Raw genomic sequence first — 19,827 nt, 5'->3', positions numbered from 1 at the left:
AGATGCGGTTGAAACAACCGAACGCATCGCTCGGCGCTACCCGGTGCAGCCCGAGTTGCACGGTCGTCAAACAGGGATGACTTCGTGTCACGAGACGGGTGCCATGCGTGCGTGACAATGTCGTGCTTGAATATGTTTTGATAGCTTACATCGACCGTGTCATCCGGTTGCAAGATGCACCGTCGCCTGCGGGACCCGTGTTTGAACTTCTGGCGGCACCGCGTAGGCGACCAACAACAACAACGACGGCACACGAAACCTGGATCTCGCTGAGACCGGGTTCCGCTACTTCCGAGGCGAGCCCCTGCCGATTGCCGCAGGAGATAATAATCGGTTACAATCGGTTGATTTGTTCCACACAACACACCATGAAAAGGTTTGCGTAATTCAGAACAACGCTTATCATATTCAAAATAAAACAAACGCCACTTGAAGGCAACGTTGCGCTGGTGAGTGGGTTACACGATATTTTACAGATAAATATTATTATTCTGTTCGCAGATCGGTGCGTACGTTGCATGGTTTAAAGAAGATAAAATGACACGGTGCAACAGTCAAACAGTGAAAGTCATTCAAGAAAAGTTAATGAAAAGTGGTCAAGGTTAAATGGTTTTTCATTGTACGCAGTTAGATGTATTAGATGTTTTCTCTTATCACAGAATACTAATTGTGGTCTAGCACGAAAAAAAAGTTGAAGAATTGTTTGAAACTGAAAGATTAAAAGTTTTAATATCATATGTAATTTGCACATTTTTGATTAATGTTAGTCAACGTTGGTCATATCATTTTTGGCCGTAATGCAGATCAATGATTTCGAAATGGACAGAACTTTCTAATACACCTACGCTATCATCAGCTTTTATTTGAAAATCAATCCATATTCCGGCGCCGCGGCCACCAAGACTGTCGCCGGCTGCCGGTCTGCCTTCCATCCGAAAGTGCCGTGCCGCCCGCGCGGTCAGTCACTAGAAATCGCTCGAAGAGGCACGATGCCTCCTCCTAAACGATCGGTGCTCCTCATTGTCTGGCGCCTCTGCTGGATGCTAGCGCTCCAAACGGCGGTCGGTAAGTCTTCCGGACCGGTCAGCGGACATTGGCCGTGGTGATTGGCCGAACACTAGGTTGCATAAGCGGCGCGTTATGTGCTTTTTGCTCGCCAGGGACTGCCACGGGACTGCCGTGCGCCGCACGCCGGTACTCCAGCGGAACGGTGTGCGTGTGCAACGTGACATACTGTGATACGCTCGAGTTTGTGGAACCGTCGGTGGACGGCAGTTACGTGCTGGTATCGAGCAGTAGCGCCGGATTGCGGTTCGCAGTTAAAGAGGGCAGCTTTTCGAACACCAGCAAGCCATTAGCGCTGCGGCCGACACGGGACGATGCGTCGATCACGATCAATTTGCAGCGCAAGTTTCAAACCGTGGAAGGTTTCGGCGGAGCGTTCACCGGGGCGGTGTCGTACAATCTGGCCAAACTACGGGCACCGCTGCGGGACAGTCTGTACCGAGCGTACTACTCCAAGACCGCCGGTATAGGATACCGCTTTATGCGAGTGCCGATCGGGGGCTGTGACTTCGATTTGGCACCGTGGGCCTACAACGAGCTGCCGGCGAACGATGGAGCACTGTCCAACTTTTCCACCCTGGACGAAAGGGATCTGGTGAAAGTGTCGCAGATCCAACAACTTATCGAGGTTACCGATAACAGGGACATTCGTATTATCGGAGCCGCCTGGAGTCCGCCGCGGTGGATGAAAACCAACAACGATTGGACGGGAGCAAGCCGCCTGAAGCCCGAGTACTACCAAGCCTGGTCCGACTACCACGTGCGCTATCTGGAGCTGATGAAGGCGGCCGGCCTCGGGTTCTGGGCTATCTCAACCGGCAACGAGCCCCTGAACGGTGTGATTGGCTTTCTGTTCATACACTTTATGAGCCTCGGCTGGACGGCACAGGAGCAAGGGCGCTGGGTGGGCCAGTTCCTCGGCCCGGCCCTGAAGAACTCGGCCGTGGCCGAGGTGAAGCTCTTCGGTTGCGATGACCAGCGGTACACGTTCCCGTGGTGGTTCGGGCTGATGGATCAGGGCGATGCCAATGCTACCAGCTACCTGGACGGTCTGGCCGTCCACTGGTACTGGGATGGAGTAGCACCAGCATCCCTGCTGGACCAAACGGCCAACAGGTACCCCGGCAAGCTAATCTTCAACACCGAGGCATCGCTCGGTGATAAGCCGCTGCAGCAGCACCATCCGATTCTGGGCTCGTGGGATCGAGCCGAATCGTACATCTTGTACATCCTGCAGGACCTACAGCACAGTGTGAACGGGTGGATCGATTGGAACCTTGTGCTGGACGAGCGTGGGGGACCAAACTACGCCAAGAACTACGTGGAGAGTGCCGTCATCGCAAATACCACTTCCAAGGAAGAGGCCTACAAGCAACCGATATTTTACGGTTTGGGACACTTTTCTCGCTTCGTACTACCGGGAGCCGTACGAGTGGAGGCCCAAAGCAGCAACGGCAACGTGGAGGTGCTGGCCTTCGAACGGCAGGACAAACGGACAGTGGTCGTTTTCTACAACAAGTAAGTGAAGCCATCCGATCTTTTGGTGCAGAACGACGAGCTGTCCCAAAACATAGTGCGATGCTTGTTCTTTATGTGTTTTTCAGGGCCAATGGACCATTATCTGTACGACTAGAGGACCCGCGATACGGAAGTGTACGCCTGCGTATTCCTGCTAAATCAATTCATTCCCTGCTTTATACTTAAGCTTCTTCTTAGAATACGAAACTTCTTTCGAAACACGAAACGGACGAGATAAAATGACACATCTGCATATCCAAAGACAGAAAAAGCCGATGAACTTCCTAAGCTGATCCTTGAGAAATATTGCCAAGCTGAAAATATGGCTGATGAGCCATCCGGTTAACAATGCCATCCATGAATCGGCCCAAGCTATGATCCTCTTGCTGCTGTGACCAGATGGTTCAGTTTTGCCTACGATACCCGGTCACTAACAGCATTTGAAGATAAACTATGGCACCAGAAAGTTGTACAAAATCTTCTTACGCGGGCATCTTGGGCGATTACGCTAATAAAGTCCTAGATCAATAAGATTAATTTCACCAATTGAACCCCAGCTAGCGTCTTCTAGAGCGTTCCAGACAAAACTTGATCATCGAAGATGGTAAATTTGAAGATTTAACTTATGTTTGTAACTTGCACGTAGCCACAAATCAAGTTGTAATGCGTACACCTGGCATTCGTCCGAAATCGCGACGTCGCCTTTGCGGGGCAGAATTGTTCTAAACAATAGTTCTCTTCCAATGTTTTAACTCGAACATTTATTACCATTTAACATCTAAGTTGTATAATACCTGATATGCTAATAATACCACTTTCATAGCTTTTAAATACAAAACACCGATGGTACCGGCAATGGGCCGACCGGCGGACGGACCCGGGCTGCCATTGTTGAATCTGGCCTACTGGTTACAAAAGTATGTACAATTAATTAGGGAGTTCTTGGGCCACGTTCTGCCGGCCGGCTGGCGCTCTTTGGCATTTTACGGTAATGAAACGGGCGCGCTCGGTAAGGTTACCGGTCGGGTGCCGATGCTGAGCTGATGATGGGAACCCGTCAGCGGCGGCGACATGGGCGAGGACGACGCCGAGGACGCCGAGGACGATGATGATGACGACGAGGAAGACGAGGTGGTAGAGGCGGGCGAAGAGAATGAACTGTACTGCAACTGCTGGTGCTGCTGGTGTAACGGCAAATGAGATCCATGCCCGCCGTACGACGGTGCTGCGCCGCCCTGCAATGGGCCACCACTGCTGCTGGTCGGCGACGTGCTGGCAGGAGTTAGCGGACACGGCGGGGACACTTGCGGCCCTAGCGGCGCATTCTGCTGCGGTTGCTGCTGGGCGTTGCTAATGCTCTGCACGATCAGATTCAAGCAGTCTAGGCTTGATCCGTTCACCGATCCGGATGTCGTCGTGGAGTTGAATCCTGCGGAAGGCGAGAGAGAAGCAGCGCAGGACATTCCGTTCTATTATTTATTGTCTCTTCGTTTTACTACCAAGTGCAAATTATGATACTAGCAGCTCCGGAGGGAGGAAACGAGAAAAGAAAATGTGCATATTTTTAGCGGAAAACTATCGAGCGGCACAAGCCGGGGAATAATCCGTTTTAAATATAAACTCTCAACCACCTTTAATCTCTACCTCGGCATCGGCACCGCGGTCAAGAGATGATAAATCAACGTACGGTTGAATTCATAATTTTCTCATTTGCAACTCGGTTGCGGGTACGTGCGGCGTCATTTCCTTCACCAGACAGAATGGCAATAATGCGTGACGGCCGCCTTCTTTCCCTTTTGCCAACCGCCCGCAGGACCGAGGCAGATGATGCGATGGGAGCGCAGTTATGGAGCTACCACTACTTTGGGTTCGCCATGCAGTTACCTACCTGTCAGCGGAGAGTACCGATCGTTGTCCTTTCCTAGCTGGCCCAAACGTTCGCGGAGGTAGCTGTTGGAGCAGCAGTTCTGGAAAACCGGAAACAGAGGCATGTTAGCGATTTGGTAGCTCACCATTTGCGCTGGGTCGTTGGTTGGACACCGCGGACTAGGCAGACGATTAAAACTAATGGGCCGGTTTTGGGTCAAGCAGATCTCCCGCCCCACAGTGATCCGTCCACCGCAGTCACCGTGAATAGGTTTTGGTAAATGAGCTTGTAGACATAGCGGCAATTTGTTCTGGAGGGCGACTACCCTTGCGACCGGAACTGTCATCACTGCGTGCTGCTTCTTGGGAGGGGTTCTCGGATCCGCTGTCAATGAAGTTTTGGGGAATTTGATTCACGGATCCACCGCGGCGCAGGACACTAATCTTGCATTGAGCAACGTGCTGGGTGCTGGGCGCTCTGCGTTCGGTTGAGACCCAGGGCCCCGCCGAGGTTCCGTGGGGATGTGTGAACCCGAAAATAGATTCCACGGAGCCGCGTAGCTCGGCTTTGCCGGCCAGACAAACGGTAGCGATCGCCTCCAAACAACGCATACACACGGCGAACCAACTGACATTTGTGATGCCTAATTTAGTGTAAGTTATTCTGGCGTAGCTTCCCCTAACGTCAGCGCAGTCACTCCAAAGAAATCCCATCACAGCCTGGGGATTGGGTCTGGGATTTCAGGCGTTGCGCGCGGCCATTTGTGATTCCCCGGGCGCAGCGTAAGGCCGCGTTTACGACGTTTCTATAACGTCAATTAAAAAAGATGACACTCGGCAATAAAATAAAATGAAGTCGTCGCCATATCTCTTAGCGACGGACGCGCGATCCTTTGCGACCCACCGTGGGCCGCCTGATACGTACCGTGCCGTGCGTTTCGGATGCCTGATGTCGCAAAAGGGATCGCTCGATCGTCGGGGGTATTAGCGGACGCAGACGGGACTAGCGCCGTTCGCTTCTCTCTCTCTCTCTCTCTCTCTCTCTGTCGGACGTGTCCGGGCCATTTAACCCCTACCGAAACATCAAACAACGACCGGGCGGACCGGGAGATTCGGGCCCCCGGCGAAAGAGTTGGTCCGTTCCCCCCGCGTTTTGGGCCACGATGATGCACGACAATTTACAAACTACTCCACCGCCGCCGGCCAGGGACAGGGGTGATCGTTCTATTTTTGATCGCGTCGAACGCGCGCGCGGGGACGCCACCGACGAGGCGGCCGCCATCAACAATGATGATCAACAATGATCGGCCACACAGCGGCGGGCCTCGAACTACACGGCCTTCGCCATCGAGCATATATATTTGGCAATTTGAACGAATCAAACTATTTGCCGATCACGGGACGGGACGTCGTCCCCAAACGGCAACGGGGAAACCGGGACGTCACCATGTTATGCCGTGGCTGGCTGATGGTTTTAAATGCGCGCAAAAATTTATTGCGCACACCACCGGCGGGCTGCCAGTGGTGTGGCGTACATTCTGCGCGTAGCGAGTTGGCATTTACGATGCAATTACTTTGCATCGGTGTTTTATATTTTCCTTACTCCAATTTGAGGCCCGGCCCGGCCCCGGTGTGCGCTGAGTGCGAAAATTGTCAGCATAAAATAGACGATTTATGTACGGCTCGCTGGCGGGCTGGTCGGTCGCTGGCGCTCGGAGGATACAGTTTAGCGCTCGATTTGTGCTCGGTTGCGGCAAGGAGCGGGAGAAAATACCGGGAAAAAATGTCATCTACCGTCACCCGAAACGAAACGGGGGCTGGCTAGACGAGCGAACGACTCGTTAAATGCTTCTAAATTGATCTTGGGCGCACAGGAGCTGCGCGTACGGCGCAGTTTTGATTATGTTGACAATCCGACGCGATCTGAGGATCCGTTGGCCGCATGATAGCTGACGTATACTAGGAATCGCTAGGACGATGATAGTATACGATGAGTATCTAAACCAATTGGCTTTGTTTTACACATTTTCCAGAGAGAGTGTCCTGGCCCTTTGGTTCTAAAGTCACTGCTTTTTTACGCTGGTTAGAATTTCCCTAGACTTTTTCGCGTCAGGTGGGTTGATGGTCTATTGTAAGTCCAGAAAAGAGAGATGCTAAAGCCAGATTAGGCTTCCTCGACATGGTCTAATGGAACGTAGTGCTTACGATTTGGTAGCCGCACCCTTGAGTTCAGTTGACGGCATTACATGTATTGGACACGTCGATTTATTCATTTAATTAATACATTCATTTGGCCGGTTTCATTTTCCGGTTGGCCGGCTTCAGATTCGATTGATTCGCCAATTTTGTACAGAGTGCCTCATCATGACCCATATTATTTAAATGTTAAATAACTCCGCTATTTGTCAGTCGATTTTGACAAATCAGCCAGATAATGAAACATTAGTCTAAGCCGTTTTACTCATGAATCGATTTACGTCAAAAGAGTCGGCTGAAAATGTAGCGCACTACATTGAAAATAATTGTTCAACTGTGAAAACTGTGCGTGCTTATTGTTGCCGAATGTCTTCTGACGTCTTTCTGTGGGGCTATTTCAAGAGTAAAGTGTATACCAGCCAACCGAAGACCATTGAAAAACTGAAAGCTAATATCACAGCGGAAATTGCTGCTACTACGCCCGAAATGTTGTCAAATGCAATGAAATATGCCCAGAAAGGGCCGCTTTTTGTGTGTCTAATAGAGGTGATCATTTAATCAATATTGTATTTTGAATGAATTGTCAGCAAACGGCATTCTATTCCCTCAATAAATCGTTTTCATTTGTCAAAATCGACTGAAAAGTGGCGGAGTTATTTAACATTTAAATAGTATGGATCATGATGAGGCACTCTGTAATACATCATGCGAGTTCGGGTCGATCCGATCAGTTCATTGGTTTATTCCGATCCGGTTCCAGTTCCGATCAGTTCCTATGGTTGTGTACTGTCTGTGCCACATTTGAATGTGATGCCCTGAGCAACAATGTAGAAATGGCCTGGAGCTGTTCTGGTCGGTAGGTGATTTGAAAAACCACTATCTTTTTATTGTTGTAACCTAGATTTACGCTATTACGCAAGATTTATGCGGCAATTACGCTTATCGCCCGTTGCCTTTGAGTTAATAAAAAAACTTTGTAGATGATCACTTGGTAGGCCATGACTATCTCACTAACAGCAGATCCGCAGCAGATCAGCAGCAGCATCCGCTGGGACTGGCTGATGAGCAAAATCTGTTTGGCAAATTTGCATGAAGACAACAAATTACAATGACAACCAACAACGTAACAATCGTGATAGCTTTGTCTCGTCGGGTTATGATAGGCAAACCACTAGGCGAATTGGCCATCATGTCCTTGCTTCATGTCCCTGATGAAGCCTGAAGCATCAACTTCAAGTTTTGGAATACATGGAGTGCCCGGTTTGCTGGTTATAGGATATCTAGGCCACTAGAACGAAGACCTATGGTTTTTGAAGAACTACACTGACTTCAGGGCATATGTCCTTCAAGTGTCTGAGCATGTCCCCGGCTTTAACAGATCGTTGTCAGATCCTGTAGTTTCAATCCTTAACGACACGCACAGAAAGGAAAGCGCTGTTCGGGCTGCGCAACTCGTCTAGCCACCCCAACCGGCGTCGAGAGGTTCTACCACTCAACATCGGGCCGTTTGGCGTGTTCTTTACGGCATTTACCGTGGTTAAGTGCGTAGAGCGGTTCCCGCAGTCGCAGTCGGACGACGGGTGACACAGTTTACAGCTTCCGATCTCGGTCAGCGTCGGCCGATAGTGAAAGCGGCGGGTGAGCGAAATCCATACACCCGAACCGATACGGTTCGACGATGTTGCCGCCAGCCACTGCAACACACGGCATCCCGACAGAGAGAGAGAGAGGCCGAGGGTGCGCAAGCGATACGCGAAGAGTGTCGACTGTAATACGGACCACTTAACGTAAGATTTAGGATGGCATTTAGAGTCACATATTACAGAATCATGTATCCGTTAGACAGGCAGCTATTTGTATCGGCATCGTGTTCGATGGTCCCGCCCCGGGTACATCCCACGCCGTCGATGTCGTCGCCAGCCCCTCCCCGGGCCGTACCGGACCGTTCTTCCGACTCCCTTTCAACCTCTATCCGGTGCCTAAGAAGCAGAGCAAAAAGAGCTACACCACGTTCGGGACACACCGTGTTTCGGAGGCTGTGTCTCTGGCATATGATGGCTGGCTGGCTGCGAGGTGACGACTGTCAATCGCTCCCATTCCGGCGCAGTTAACCAGGGTGTGCCTCCGGCTAAGTGGGTGCATCCCTTGGCACTTTAAAGGCACATATCAGTCACCTCGGAGGTAGCTAACGCCACCACTTCACGCCAGATGCTACGGCCGTTGGAGGCCGATCCTCGGGTCTATATCCCGGGCGGCCGTGAACGAACGATCAGATGTCATTTTTAGCCGAAGACTTACGATGATCGTTTCGGAAGACGGTGTCATTTTTCATACCCATTTTTTTTTTGTTTTCGCCCAGTCTATGCGCTACCGACGCGCATCCTTCCATTGCCCAGGGGAGCGATTTCCCGGGCAACGTCTGCTCTGTCTCCCGGGGATGGTGCCGAGGGGCGCCTCGCTTCACCGTGGGCAGACGGTAGCGGAATTCATAAACTTTCACTCTCCGTGACAGATCCAAAACATTGTCGCGCAATGGCGGAGCACCCGTCGGCGGCCTGGGCCGGCGGACCGGCGAACCAGGGCGGCAGCCGGCCTTAATCCAGGAGGAAATATTAAAAAATAATTCATCGAGAAATTACGGTTATTGGTAGCCAGGCACGGCACGGCTCGGCCGCTCACACTCGGTTTCTGCACCGCACCGCACGCGATTAGTTGCTGCTCCGTGGCCGTGGACATTTAAAAATAAGCGGTCTTAACTTCTTAATTCTTTATTTACTCGATTGAGCCCGAGGGGGGTGCGTGTGCTAGACAAAACGGTTTCGTCGTCTCCCTTTTCTAGCCTCGGCTAAGCCACGAACGTGCCCGCCCTCTGATGATGTTCCCATGCCATCATAACCTCTACTCTGCTCGAGAGCTGTTTGATTGTTTTGCTTTTGGGGCCAAAATATTGAACGAGATGTTCTGCCAAGGAACCGCTATGGAACTGTGAGGCATGTGCGTGGATCCTACGACCACGTGGCGGAGCGCGTGACAGCATGCTGAAGGTTCCAGGGAGATTTGGAACACGTTAATCGTTTACCGAATAAGTTAACCAATTTTTGTCGAACTCTTGTTCAAACAGCTAAGCGGCTATTCGTTCGGTCAATTCTTGACCATTTAGAGAGTTTCGCATCGTCCGAAACAAATAGTAAGGTAAGCAGACGGTGCAAGTGTCGGGCTATACGGTGGATGTATCAATATATCTCAACCAAGTTCCGTCAATTTGTGAAACACAACTCCTTTAAGCGTTGCAGTTACCGTATTCCGGGTAATCCCATTTCTTTGCATCAATTCATTTGGCACCTCAATGGTGAGCTTCTCTGAAAAGGCTGCCCTAACTTTATGTTGAATGCCTGCGCTATCTACTGAGCTCCCAGGCGTGTCGATCACGCTCTACAAGTTGTATAATTATATCAACTTTTTCAGCGACTGATCGATCTGGGCGAGGTGTACATTTGACATCGACTGTTCCTCAACGGAATCGAGCAAACCATTCCTGACGCTTTGGCAGCGATTTAAACTTTTTTATTGCATATTGCTGCAGATATTTCAGACATTATAAATAAAGCCTGAAACAAGTGCATGAGGGCCATTTGGGTGACCGAAAAGCCCAGAAACTTTTAATACGACCCAATATTATATCCCTGTAAGCCCCAACCTGAGCCGTCGTTGCTGGAGCGAAGTGTGTAAGGCCATTCAGCCACTAAGCGGCCTAGACGAAGAAAGATGTGCATTGGCTGGCACACCATTGGGAAAACTGGGTGTGTGGGCCCACCCAGCTGAGGGTGGAGGGAAATTTATGACGCCAAAAATTATCTATTGCTCTGCGGGGCCGAAACCGACTGATCGGTCGTAAAGTGTGCGGACATGGCTCTGCGATGGACCGCACCAACGTGCGGCCGGCAGACTAGTGGGCGAAACCATAGAATAGCTTTCAACGATTGTAGACCTTAAACTGCTGGCCCGCCTCGGGGGTGGGGTGGATTAAAAAACTGACTCACCGCCGTTCGCGCGCCACGTACGCACCGCGAATGGTGGCCACCTCACGGCACGGCCACACACACGGCCCGTGTTAAAAGCCTGTGAGGAAAACAAAAAACAAAGCGCTTTCCTCTGCTGTCGTTAAAAAGAATATCCTGCCCAGCATGGTCCTATGGCTAGGCTCCCACGCGCAGCACTCTCTCTCTTTCTCGCCCATTTTTTAATGTGTGCCAAAAAGTCAAACAGATCAAAAGAAACTCGCGTCGCGCAGACGAATGATTAATCCCTGTTAATTAGATCATAATTTGTTAATCATGCACCCTGCGGCATCCTTTCTTTACCGGCGGTTCGTGCGGTTGTTTTATGACAGTCGCCTACTTGCTTCCTACTTGCTGGCTACCGGAATTAAGATTTTACGCGCTGCGGTGCGCGGTCTTACGATCGTAAAGTTATTTCTGGACAGGTTTGTCGAGTGTCGAGGTGAGACCGCGCCGTATCAGAAATATCGGGTATCAGTGGGGCCATTAAAAAGGGCTCTGGTGAATGTTTTTAAATATTTCGCCGATGATCGGCTAATCCGTGCGTGAGAGTTGTCGGACGCTATGCCGTTGTCTGCACGCGCGTTGCAGTTTGGCGTAAATCAAGCTGAACGGACTGACTGGCATTTGATGGTGCATGTCTTTTGGGCCATATAAAAGCGCCACGATCCAACGCGGGACGACAGAGTCGGTCGGACGAATGTCGTAAGAAAAAATTCGAAGGTTTCGGCTTTTGGCACGCCGTGGCAACATCAAACATTGCTGAGTGCGCGTCCGTGCGCGAGTAATGCGCTATTAAATAGCAAATATTGCATTACACTCCACCGGAACATCCAATTTAAGTGCCAGTGACTGCGCGATCACTGCGATCACTGGACTAATGGAGTGACCACGCATTCGGTGCACCGTTCGGATGCTCGCCAAACATTCCGAGCCGTTCTGCCCATCCCTAATCTGCAAACGATCGAGTCGTGTAGGGCAATGGCAAAACATCTTAATTTAAATTCCGTGGCGTACCGGGCACTGCGCGGGAAATGCGCAGTTGCTTCGCAGGGTCGACTCATGTCGGATGACCAGCAGCTAGTTCGGTTTTACCCCCCAAAAGTGTTTGGTCGCATGTGACGCCATTGCCGGGCATCAAATCTACGCTCCAGTTCCTCGGGGGGTGGTGGCATTGCACACAGACTCACAGGCCACGCCACGCTTGCTGTCACCGTCACGCGAGTTGTCAGATAAGAGGCCCCGGATGCCGCCGCCGAGTATACCTTGCTTCGCACGCATGGCCGAAGATCTCACTTGCGTTTTTCTGGTGACACCTTCGTTTGATATCCCGCAACCCGCAGCGGCAAGGAAACTAATTAATTGCACTTAGTACAGGTCTAATTCTCTAATTAATCAAAGCCATCGCCGAATCGCAACCGCCCAAGTCCCAACAGGCGACGGATTGGTGACGTGCGTATCAGGTCCGTTCGTTCATTCAGAAAGGTTGGCGCGGCGTGGCGCTGAGCTCACTCAACGGTAATGAACTTTAGCACCTATCCGGCCGATTCCGAGCCTGACGGACGGAGTGGCGAAAGAGATCCTCGGGGCGGCTTTTGTGAAAAATTGCCATTCCCAAGCCCAAGCCAGACCCTAGGTCATCTGCTCGAAGGGCGACGGTTTGTGCGCGCAATTAGCACATACTCATTAGGTGGCCAGGAGGTTCCCCTCGCCCCGGTGGTAGGTTTTAATTAATCCCAGCTGCAGAGGCACAGGCAAAAGCCACCGGGCGGTGATGGGTTTTGGCGTCACCGAAAGGCCCTTTAGCACCGCGGTTTTTGTGATTTCCCTTACGTCACGTCGGTTTGGAAGTGCTGGCGGATTCGTGCGGACGAACCCAGCGAAGCGAACTACTGTTCCAAATTCTAAAAATATGCGGATCACAAGTTGTCGGTAAAATAGCGGCACACTAGGTGGATGTTCCGGATCATGCTTTGCTTGTTTGGAGAAATAAAATCGATTGGAATAGCTGAAACCAGGAGCCCTGATAAAGACCCGTGCCAGTAACGTACGATGTGCTGTCCGTTCTAATTGATGAACTGGGACTAGGCCGGAAGCGTAGCTCAAGTAGCTTAGCGCAACTAATTGCATTAAAACCTTCTGATGCAGACATAACTAGTCGCTTACACCCGGATCAGCATCAGCGTTTAGGTTAGAAAATGACCAAAAATTAAGCGTGACTTAAAGTGTGATTAGTTCCCACGAACTCCCATAATCTGGCGGATTTCCTCGGTTAAGCTGACTCATTTGTTCGTCGGCATCGTAGCCCCGTGCCCCGTGGTTGATGTCGGGCAAATCAGTCGGGCCACAAGTGCGACGGCAAACGGAGCCGCGGCTTCGGTGACTGCGAGCCGTCGTGACTGTCAGGGCAAATTAATTTGACCCATCGCCCGAACAGCAAACAACCGATTTAAAATACCGAAACGTCCCGTCCCGGGGAAGAAAAATGCGTGCGAGAACGTAGAATTGTTCTCTAATGAAAGCTGACGGCCTTCCGACGACACACCGGGGACCTTGCGCGGCACTGCAGCGAAGTTTCCAACGCCTAGACACTAACCAGGAACACGCGGAGCGATGCTGGCGGCGGTGGCGACGGCGTCAGTGGAGATGAAAGGACCAGAGCAAAACCAAGGATGAGACCGATATTTGTTTGCAGCGCGTCCACTGATCGTCTATGGATTATTTTTGGACCCACGAACATAGGCAGCATGGCTCACTTCAAGATCACTCTGGCCTGTGGCTTGCACATCTGAGACGCGCCGCCCGCTAACAAACGTTGGGCCACTTTTCATCGGCCGACAGTCGATACAGTGTAGTCCGAGCGGGACCGGTACCGGGACCGGAACAGTGAAAGGGTCGTGGAATTCAGCTGACCTTGACAGGAATGTCAACAGCGGGTGGCCAAGTCCGCCGATCGGCAAGCCCTGAGAAACCGGCAGGCCCGATGAAAGGTCGGAAACTGCGGGAACCGAGGAATGCGCAGATTCACATTCCATCATTGACGGGGGGGGCACAGGAAGAGTTACGGTTCCTTCTACGATCAATGGACTTGAACGCTCGGCGGGCCGGATATTGTGTGCGATTTCGTGCAAACACCCCGACCAGGACTTTGGCCATTGATTAATAGCTGGCAAGCAACCTTAGCTTCGGTTCGGTTCGGACCCTGATGTCGACATTAGCGACCGTGGTTTTGGTACTTCACAACTAGCGATTTTAGCAATTAGTATCAACGTATGGGCGTATGGGACTAGAAGGTGCAGCACGCAATATTTGTGCCCAAGAGACACGCATCTTGTTTGGTGTGCTTAAAGGACAACACCTTTCCCTACGCAGAATGCCAACATCGTGTCGTACATCCGATCCGACTACTCGACAAACCTGCACCGGGTCCGGGTGGTTTGTTTCCGAATTTCAAAAACGAAACGACTGCACCGTACAACGTTCGTCCGTGAGCCGTACATCCAACATCCGTTTGGAATGATTTTGTTTCAAAGTTTGCGGGCCGCATTGGGATGGCCTCTCGGAGTGATGGCCGCCGGCAAATTGCCGTGCATCTGAGAGTAACGATGTTGCAACCATCGTCCCATCGTTTCTGCGGCCGGTCGGCTTGGACTACACGAGGGTAAGCTAAAGGACCCCTCCCGATTGGCTGGGTGCTGTCATTTTTCTTGTTTCCGTAGAATTTTTCGTCATGCCACAACTTTACGACCGTCAGAAGATTAAGCGAACAGATCAAAAAATATCACCCAGCTCGTTTATTCGGCCGCCGTGTCGGGCGACAAAAACACGCCGCACGGTCCGGCGGCACGCGGGTCGTGTTCTTCGTGTGCACGCGTCCCCCGGTCGGGCGCACCTCAACCCCAAATCCCCAGTCGAACAAACGTAAAACCTGAACCTGATGCCAAAAAAGACACGCCGCTGAGCACCGGTGATTCGCACAATCTGCAACCTGCGGCCTGGAGCGGCTCAAGGCGCGATGAGATATTCCGGGGCCCCTCGGGGGGGAAGACAAATTTATCGAAACATGCAATTAAATCTCATTAAAAACGATGTATGTACCGTGCGCCACCAAGAGAGAGAGAGAGAGAGCAAAGTGGTGCCCGCACACACGCCACAAGATGATGTTCCAAAATTAAACGCTCGGCGGCGGTCGGCAGCCAGTCGGCGGCTGTATGACGTTTGACAGCTCGGATGATGTGATCTGTTCTCGATCTCGGCCACCCGCAATCGGTGCAGATTGCCCGCGCGATCATGCTCCACCACTCTGGGGTCCTCGCAAGTGGTACCCTAGGTCCCTGATCGGAAATTGCTTCTTAATTGTGATCGATCGTTTCCTGCACCGGGGCCGGGGCCCGAATTTGAAGGATTAACATCATCAACAACGTGCCCCAGCCCGATCGCGGAGAATGAAGTTGTCGAGCCGTGAAATGAACGAATCTGAGCTGCACACCCTGTCGGCGCGGCGACGTCGGGCTGTCTGTCAAAATGGGGCCTGCCGTTCCAGCTGTTCTGGCTAGGAGTGCGCCCGACGATCTGCCGGGACGACACTACTGGGCCGGGGTGGCGCTGTTATTCGATTACCGCCACCGTCAAGGGCCACCGAAACGCCAACGCCGGGACCGTTCCGACGACACGACGTGTGCGGTTTGTTTGCCGTTGCGTCCGTGTTAAACGCTACGCAGGGCAAAGCTGGAATGCTCCCATATAGGCTCGGCGGTGGCCGATGGTAGACAGGCCGACGCACAAGGGCAGAGGTGACGGACGGGGTGACACAGTGTAGCAGCAGAACCCGAATCGAACCCGGTAGCGGTGGTCCGCGCTCAGCGCGGCACGTTCGGGCACGTCGCGTTTTCCGGCGAACCCTCGCGCGTACGCGATAATAATATCTTCTTCGTGTGGTCTAATTGTGCTGCTACCGGTTGCTGACATTTGTCGTGACAGTTTGACATATTATGACTAGAAGGGAAATAGATGATTGGATATTTTTCACCACCAGGCTACCGAGGCCTGGGCCTCGCAATTGGGTATGGGCTACAGTTTTGTGCCGAGCCGAGCGCTTCTGGAGATCATCTCCATTCCTGATACTGGCCACATGACCGACGAACCGAGCTCAGTAAGGTTTGCTGAAAATAGTGGCTGTACCTCGAAGCAGATATTACGCTGCTGCAGGTTTTGCGCGCAAAGTCCAACAGTAAGGCAGCAAAACATTCAGAGATTTGCGTTGAATTTGTAAATGCTTCAAATTCTGGGAACGTCCAGGGAGCCCACAGGCACGTCGATTAGGTGAGAGAATGTAGGGCACAAGCGTGACTCGCACTGGGCTGGTTCGTCCAAAGATGTTAAAAATTTACGGATAGCGCAAAATGTTGCTAAAATTGATTAATGTAAGTGATATTTTTAGAAACGGGATTTGTCAGGAGATGGCCAAACTACTAAAAGTACAGCACAAGAAGACGCTACATTTCTGTGCTTCGTGGAACGGGTCAAAGAAATGAGATTCTTCAATTTCTGGATTCCAATTGGACATGCTCGGTAAATCAACACTAACGACGTCGCACGCACTAAGTAATCCTTATTGACGCCATCATCCGCGACTTGTGGTTACAAGCAGGTCCTTTTTTCGAGAGCCAGAAAAGGTAGTAAAATGTACCAACAAAAACGGAATTTAAAAGATTAAAGGTATTGGCAAGAATTTTACATAAAAGCAAATTCTTGGGATACTCTAGCAAACCTAACCTATAATAACATTCGCACCGCCTCTTGCCGGTGGATCCTCCGTGTCGCGGGTCGCCCAACCGGCTGGCGGCAGTTTCAAGCAATGGAACTAATTATGTTTTCAACGCAAGATCACGTCACCGGGCAGAAACGGCTGACAGTTGGTGTCACATGAACCGCACGTGAGCTCAGCTTCGGCCCTGTTCAGCGAAAAGCAATCGGAATTTCGCGCCCCACACGCCCCCCACCGGCCGGTTCCAGCCGGCAACCGGGTATTAATCTTTCTGGTCGGCCACCCATAACATGGCTCCGTGTGGCCGTTCTCCGGGTCGCACTTCCTGTGCCGTTTTTGACAGACCCTGGCAGAAATGCGCAAAATGTCAACGCATGTGCGCCATGCGAATCTTTCGCCGACGGAGACCGCGGAGTGTTACAAAGTGAACAACGCAACGCACACTCACCGAAACTATTAATGAAATCGGTAGTCCGTTCAGCGGCGACCATTAATCTTTTGCCTCCTCCAGTGTCAGCACCGGTAAAGGGGACCTCCGCAGAAAACGAGAAACGAATTTAAGCTAAAAAAAAGAGGAGGAAAACGAATTGCTCCTTCAGCGATCGTGCACTAACAGCGAGGCCAACGCGAAGGACCGACCAGTGGTGAAACCGGATGAGCGGGGTCACGGGGAAAATCCGCCATCATCATCCGCCCATATGGCAATCGGTATGTTTATCAACAAACAATTAAATCACAATAAATTTCCATCACGCAGAAGGACAGCATGAGCAGCGGCAGCAGCAGCAGCAGCAGCACATCCTGTGGCCACGTTATGTGGCAATGTGTAGAGCGACCAGAAAAAAAAGGTCGCCAGAACTGTTTCTCGAGGCGGGAGCAACAAGTGACGGTGTTGCCTCGGCCGAACAAGGCGTTAGGCGATGGGCCATGATGGGCGCTATGCTGCCGAAGGTGTGAAGCGATAGGTGACAAGCAGTTTTATGGGCGTTAATTAGTCACCGCCACCAGAGTGCCGTGATACGTGATACGAATGGTCCCGTGCGGAAGATGTTCTTCCCGGGCGGTCTGCCACTGGCCCTTCTCCGCGCTACTTACCACGTAATCCTGAGGTGTTGACAGAATGGAATTGCTGCCCTCGGCCATCCTGTCGGGACTTCGGCGTATGGGTGGCGATTCCTGTGGAAAGCGGTTTTTTATTATTTCAGTTCTAAGTCCACTTCTTGTGGATGTACTGCTTTGGCCAAGATGGCACCGACCGATGCGTTACTAACCTCGAGCAGAGCCTGGAGACTATCGATGTACTCGATCGCGTTCCGCAGGATCTCAACTTTGGGAAGCCGCTGGTTCGGGTTCGTGCTAGTTCGACGCTTCAGCACCTCGAACGCTTCATTGACCTGAAACATCGGGTGCATTACATTACATTTGGACGATAAAATGTCGCACGTAGAGCGATTTGCACAGAATTGTGTGTGTCCATTGACTGACACTGAACTAGAACGTAATTCGAAAGAGGAACACTTAAATTGATCAAATGTCAGTAAACTAGTAACATTTGAGTCGTTTGTATGCCAAGAAAATACGGCGATTGAAGCTTATTTTCTGTGAAAAAAAATTGAAGGCGTACAGCGGCCAACAGAACGCCAACGACCTGTTGGGACCGGTCTACTCCAATCCAGCGAAAAGGTCTGTCACATACCATGCATTTATTCGTATGGTTTAGCATCGAGTGAGTTTGCACTGTTTCCGAAATCGAACATAACGTCGAAGTCCTGCGACCGCAAGAAGTGCACAACGTGCTTCATGATTTCGCAGACTGCGCCGATCTAACGGACCGATGAACGAAATCGCATAAAAATGGCATAAATTAACCGGTTTTTTCAACGACGAAAGGGGTGTTTAAGAAAACTTCTAGGATAGTTAGATTCCAAGATTCAGGAAGTTCAAGCGGACATCGCTACTGCAACAGATAAGGCTTTGACCTCGAAAGTCTCTTGCCACACTGTGTGTCTTAAACTCGCAGTTGAATACAAATGTTGACGCATGACTGATAATCCAGCTTTGTGCGTGTTTACCGATGAAACAAATAAATATAAAATAAAGAACCGTGAGGTTTTTTTGAGTTGTCCCTTCCCTGAACCGTTGGCCACGACATTGAAGTGATAACATAACTATGTGGAAAAAGTATTTCAAAGTAAAATGGTTGGGATGTTGACTGTAGTTCTTGTCTACTTCGCGTCAAGTCCGGGTAGAGAGGAAAAGTTGATAGAAAACAAAAAAAAAGGACAAAAAAGTGTAACAAGAAAAGCCTAAGCCCAACATTTGACCGCAGAATGCTGAGAGGTTTCCAACGTGTAAGGGCTTACAAAGACAGCGTTCCTTGAACATTTCTTCACAATTTTGCTTTGGAGGAGGAATATCCGAATATCTATTGGGAGGATTGTAGAGCGCAAAAAATTGGTCTCAACTCAACTAAATAATACTTTACAGTATCTGATTTATGTTTAGGAGGATCAAAGGCGAATGTACGATCGTGCTAGGTGTTGGGTCTGCAACATCTTAAACTCTAAGCTTCCAATCGTTCTTCTTCTTATCCGGCTGCAACCACTGGGCGGTCTTGGCCTGCATTAATGTTAATGTGTATCACTGTTGTTTTCTGCATCGTTGTGATTTTACGTGCAGGGGTTGTCGACCTTCCCATTGAAGTTTTGCTGAAGCCTCTAATCATTAGTTGTGTAAAACTTCAGACTGTTTTCAGACAACTACAACCCACCATGCACCGTCGAATGTGCCACGCGCCATTAGTACATTCGCTGTGGCTTCTCAGCTTGTCAGCTCAGTTCAACACCTCAACACTAACCTTCCGCAACCGGCGTCTCTCGCGCAGGGTGGCCGCTTTCCGGCGATCAACGGCCACGCTCTTTTTTTTGCACGCCTTGCAGGCCCACGTCAGGCAAGGGCGGTTCGGGCTGGCCATACAACCGGCAGCCGGTGCCAGGACATGTTCCTCCGAGCTGAGACTGTTGTCGTCGTAATCGTTCAGCTGAAGCTGCCGCTGCCGGATGTGGAGCTGTTGGATGTTAAGTTTCAGCTTCTGCTCGGCACTCAGATCGCGTACGTATCCACCACCATTACCATCATCTTTTCTAACCCCACCACCGGTATGCACAAGGGGAAGGCTTCCACCATTCATAGTGTGGATGGTATTTTTGTGTGTCGAAGGTAACCCAGTATGTACACCACCGACGTTTCCACAATTTTCCGCCATGACACCGCCGACGGATGTTTTCCCGTTTAACGCAAAAATTGACGCACCACCAACACCACCCGCACCGACACCGTTTTGCATCATACCACCAA

General features: G+C 50.9%; 2 protein-coding genes across 2 annotated transcripts; one reads left to right on the top strand and one right to left on the bottom strand.

The window, feature by feature from the left end:
* Positions 1 to 993: 993 nt before the first annotated feature.
* LOC128272588 (lysosomal acid glucosylceramidase-like) lies at positions 994 to 3,097 on the top strand. Its single transcript, XM_053010423.1, has 3 exons — positions 994 to 1,065; positions 1,161 to 2,583; positions 2,670 to 3,097. The coding sequence occupies exons 1-3, from the start codon at positions 1,041 to 1,043 to the stop codon at positions 2,767 to 2,769; spliced, it is 1,548 nt and encodes a 515-aa protein (XP_052866383.1). The 5' UTR covers positions 994 to 1,040; the 3' UTR covers positions 2,770 to 3,097.
* A 469-nt stretch (positions 3,098 to 3,566) lies between these two features.
* On the bottom strand, positions 3,567 to 19,660 carry LOC128273848 (myogenic-determination protein). Its single transcript, XM_053011902.1, has 5 exons — positions 19,328 to 19,660; positions 17,742 to 17,864; positions 17,566 to 17,646; positions 4,472 to 4,550; positions 3,567 to 4,012 (listed from the first exon to the last, which is right to left on the bottom strand). The coding sequence occupies exons 1-5, from the start codon at positions 19,658 to 19,660 to the stop codon at positions 3,567 to 3,569; spliced, it is 1,062 nt and encodes a 353-aa protein (XP_052867862.1).
* Between the last annotated feature and the right edge of the window lie 167 nt (positions 19,661 to 19,827).

This window comes from Anopheles cruzii, chromosome 3, assembly GCF_943734635.1.
Source record: "Anopheles cruzii chromosome 3, idAnoCruzAS_RS32_06, whole genome shotgun sequence".
Lineage (NCBI taxonomy): Eukaryota > Metazoa > Arthropoda > Insecta > Diptera > Culicidae > Anopheles > Anopheles cruzii.
The sequence above is the reverse complement of the archived record's forward strand: the minus strand, read 5'-3'. Positions and strand labels throughout refer to the sequence as shown.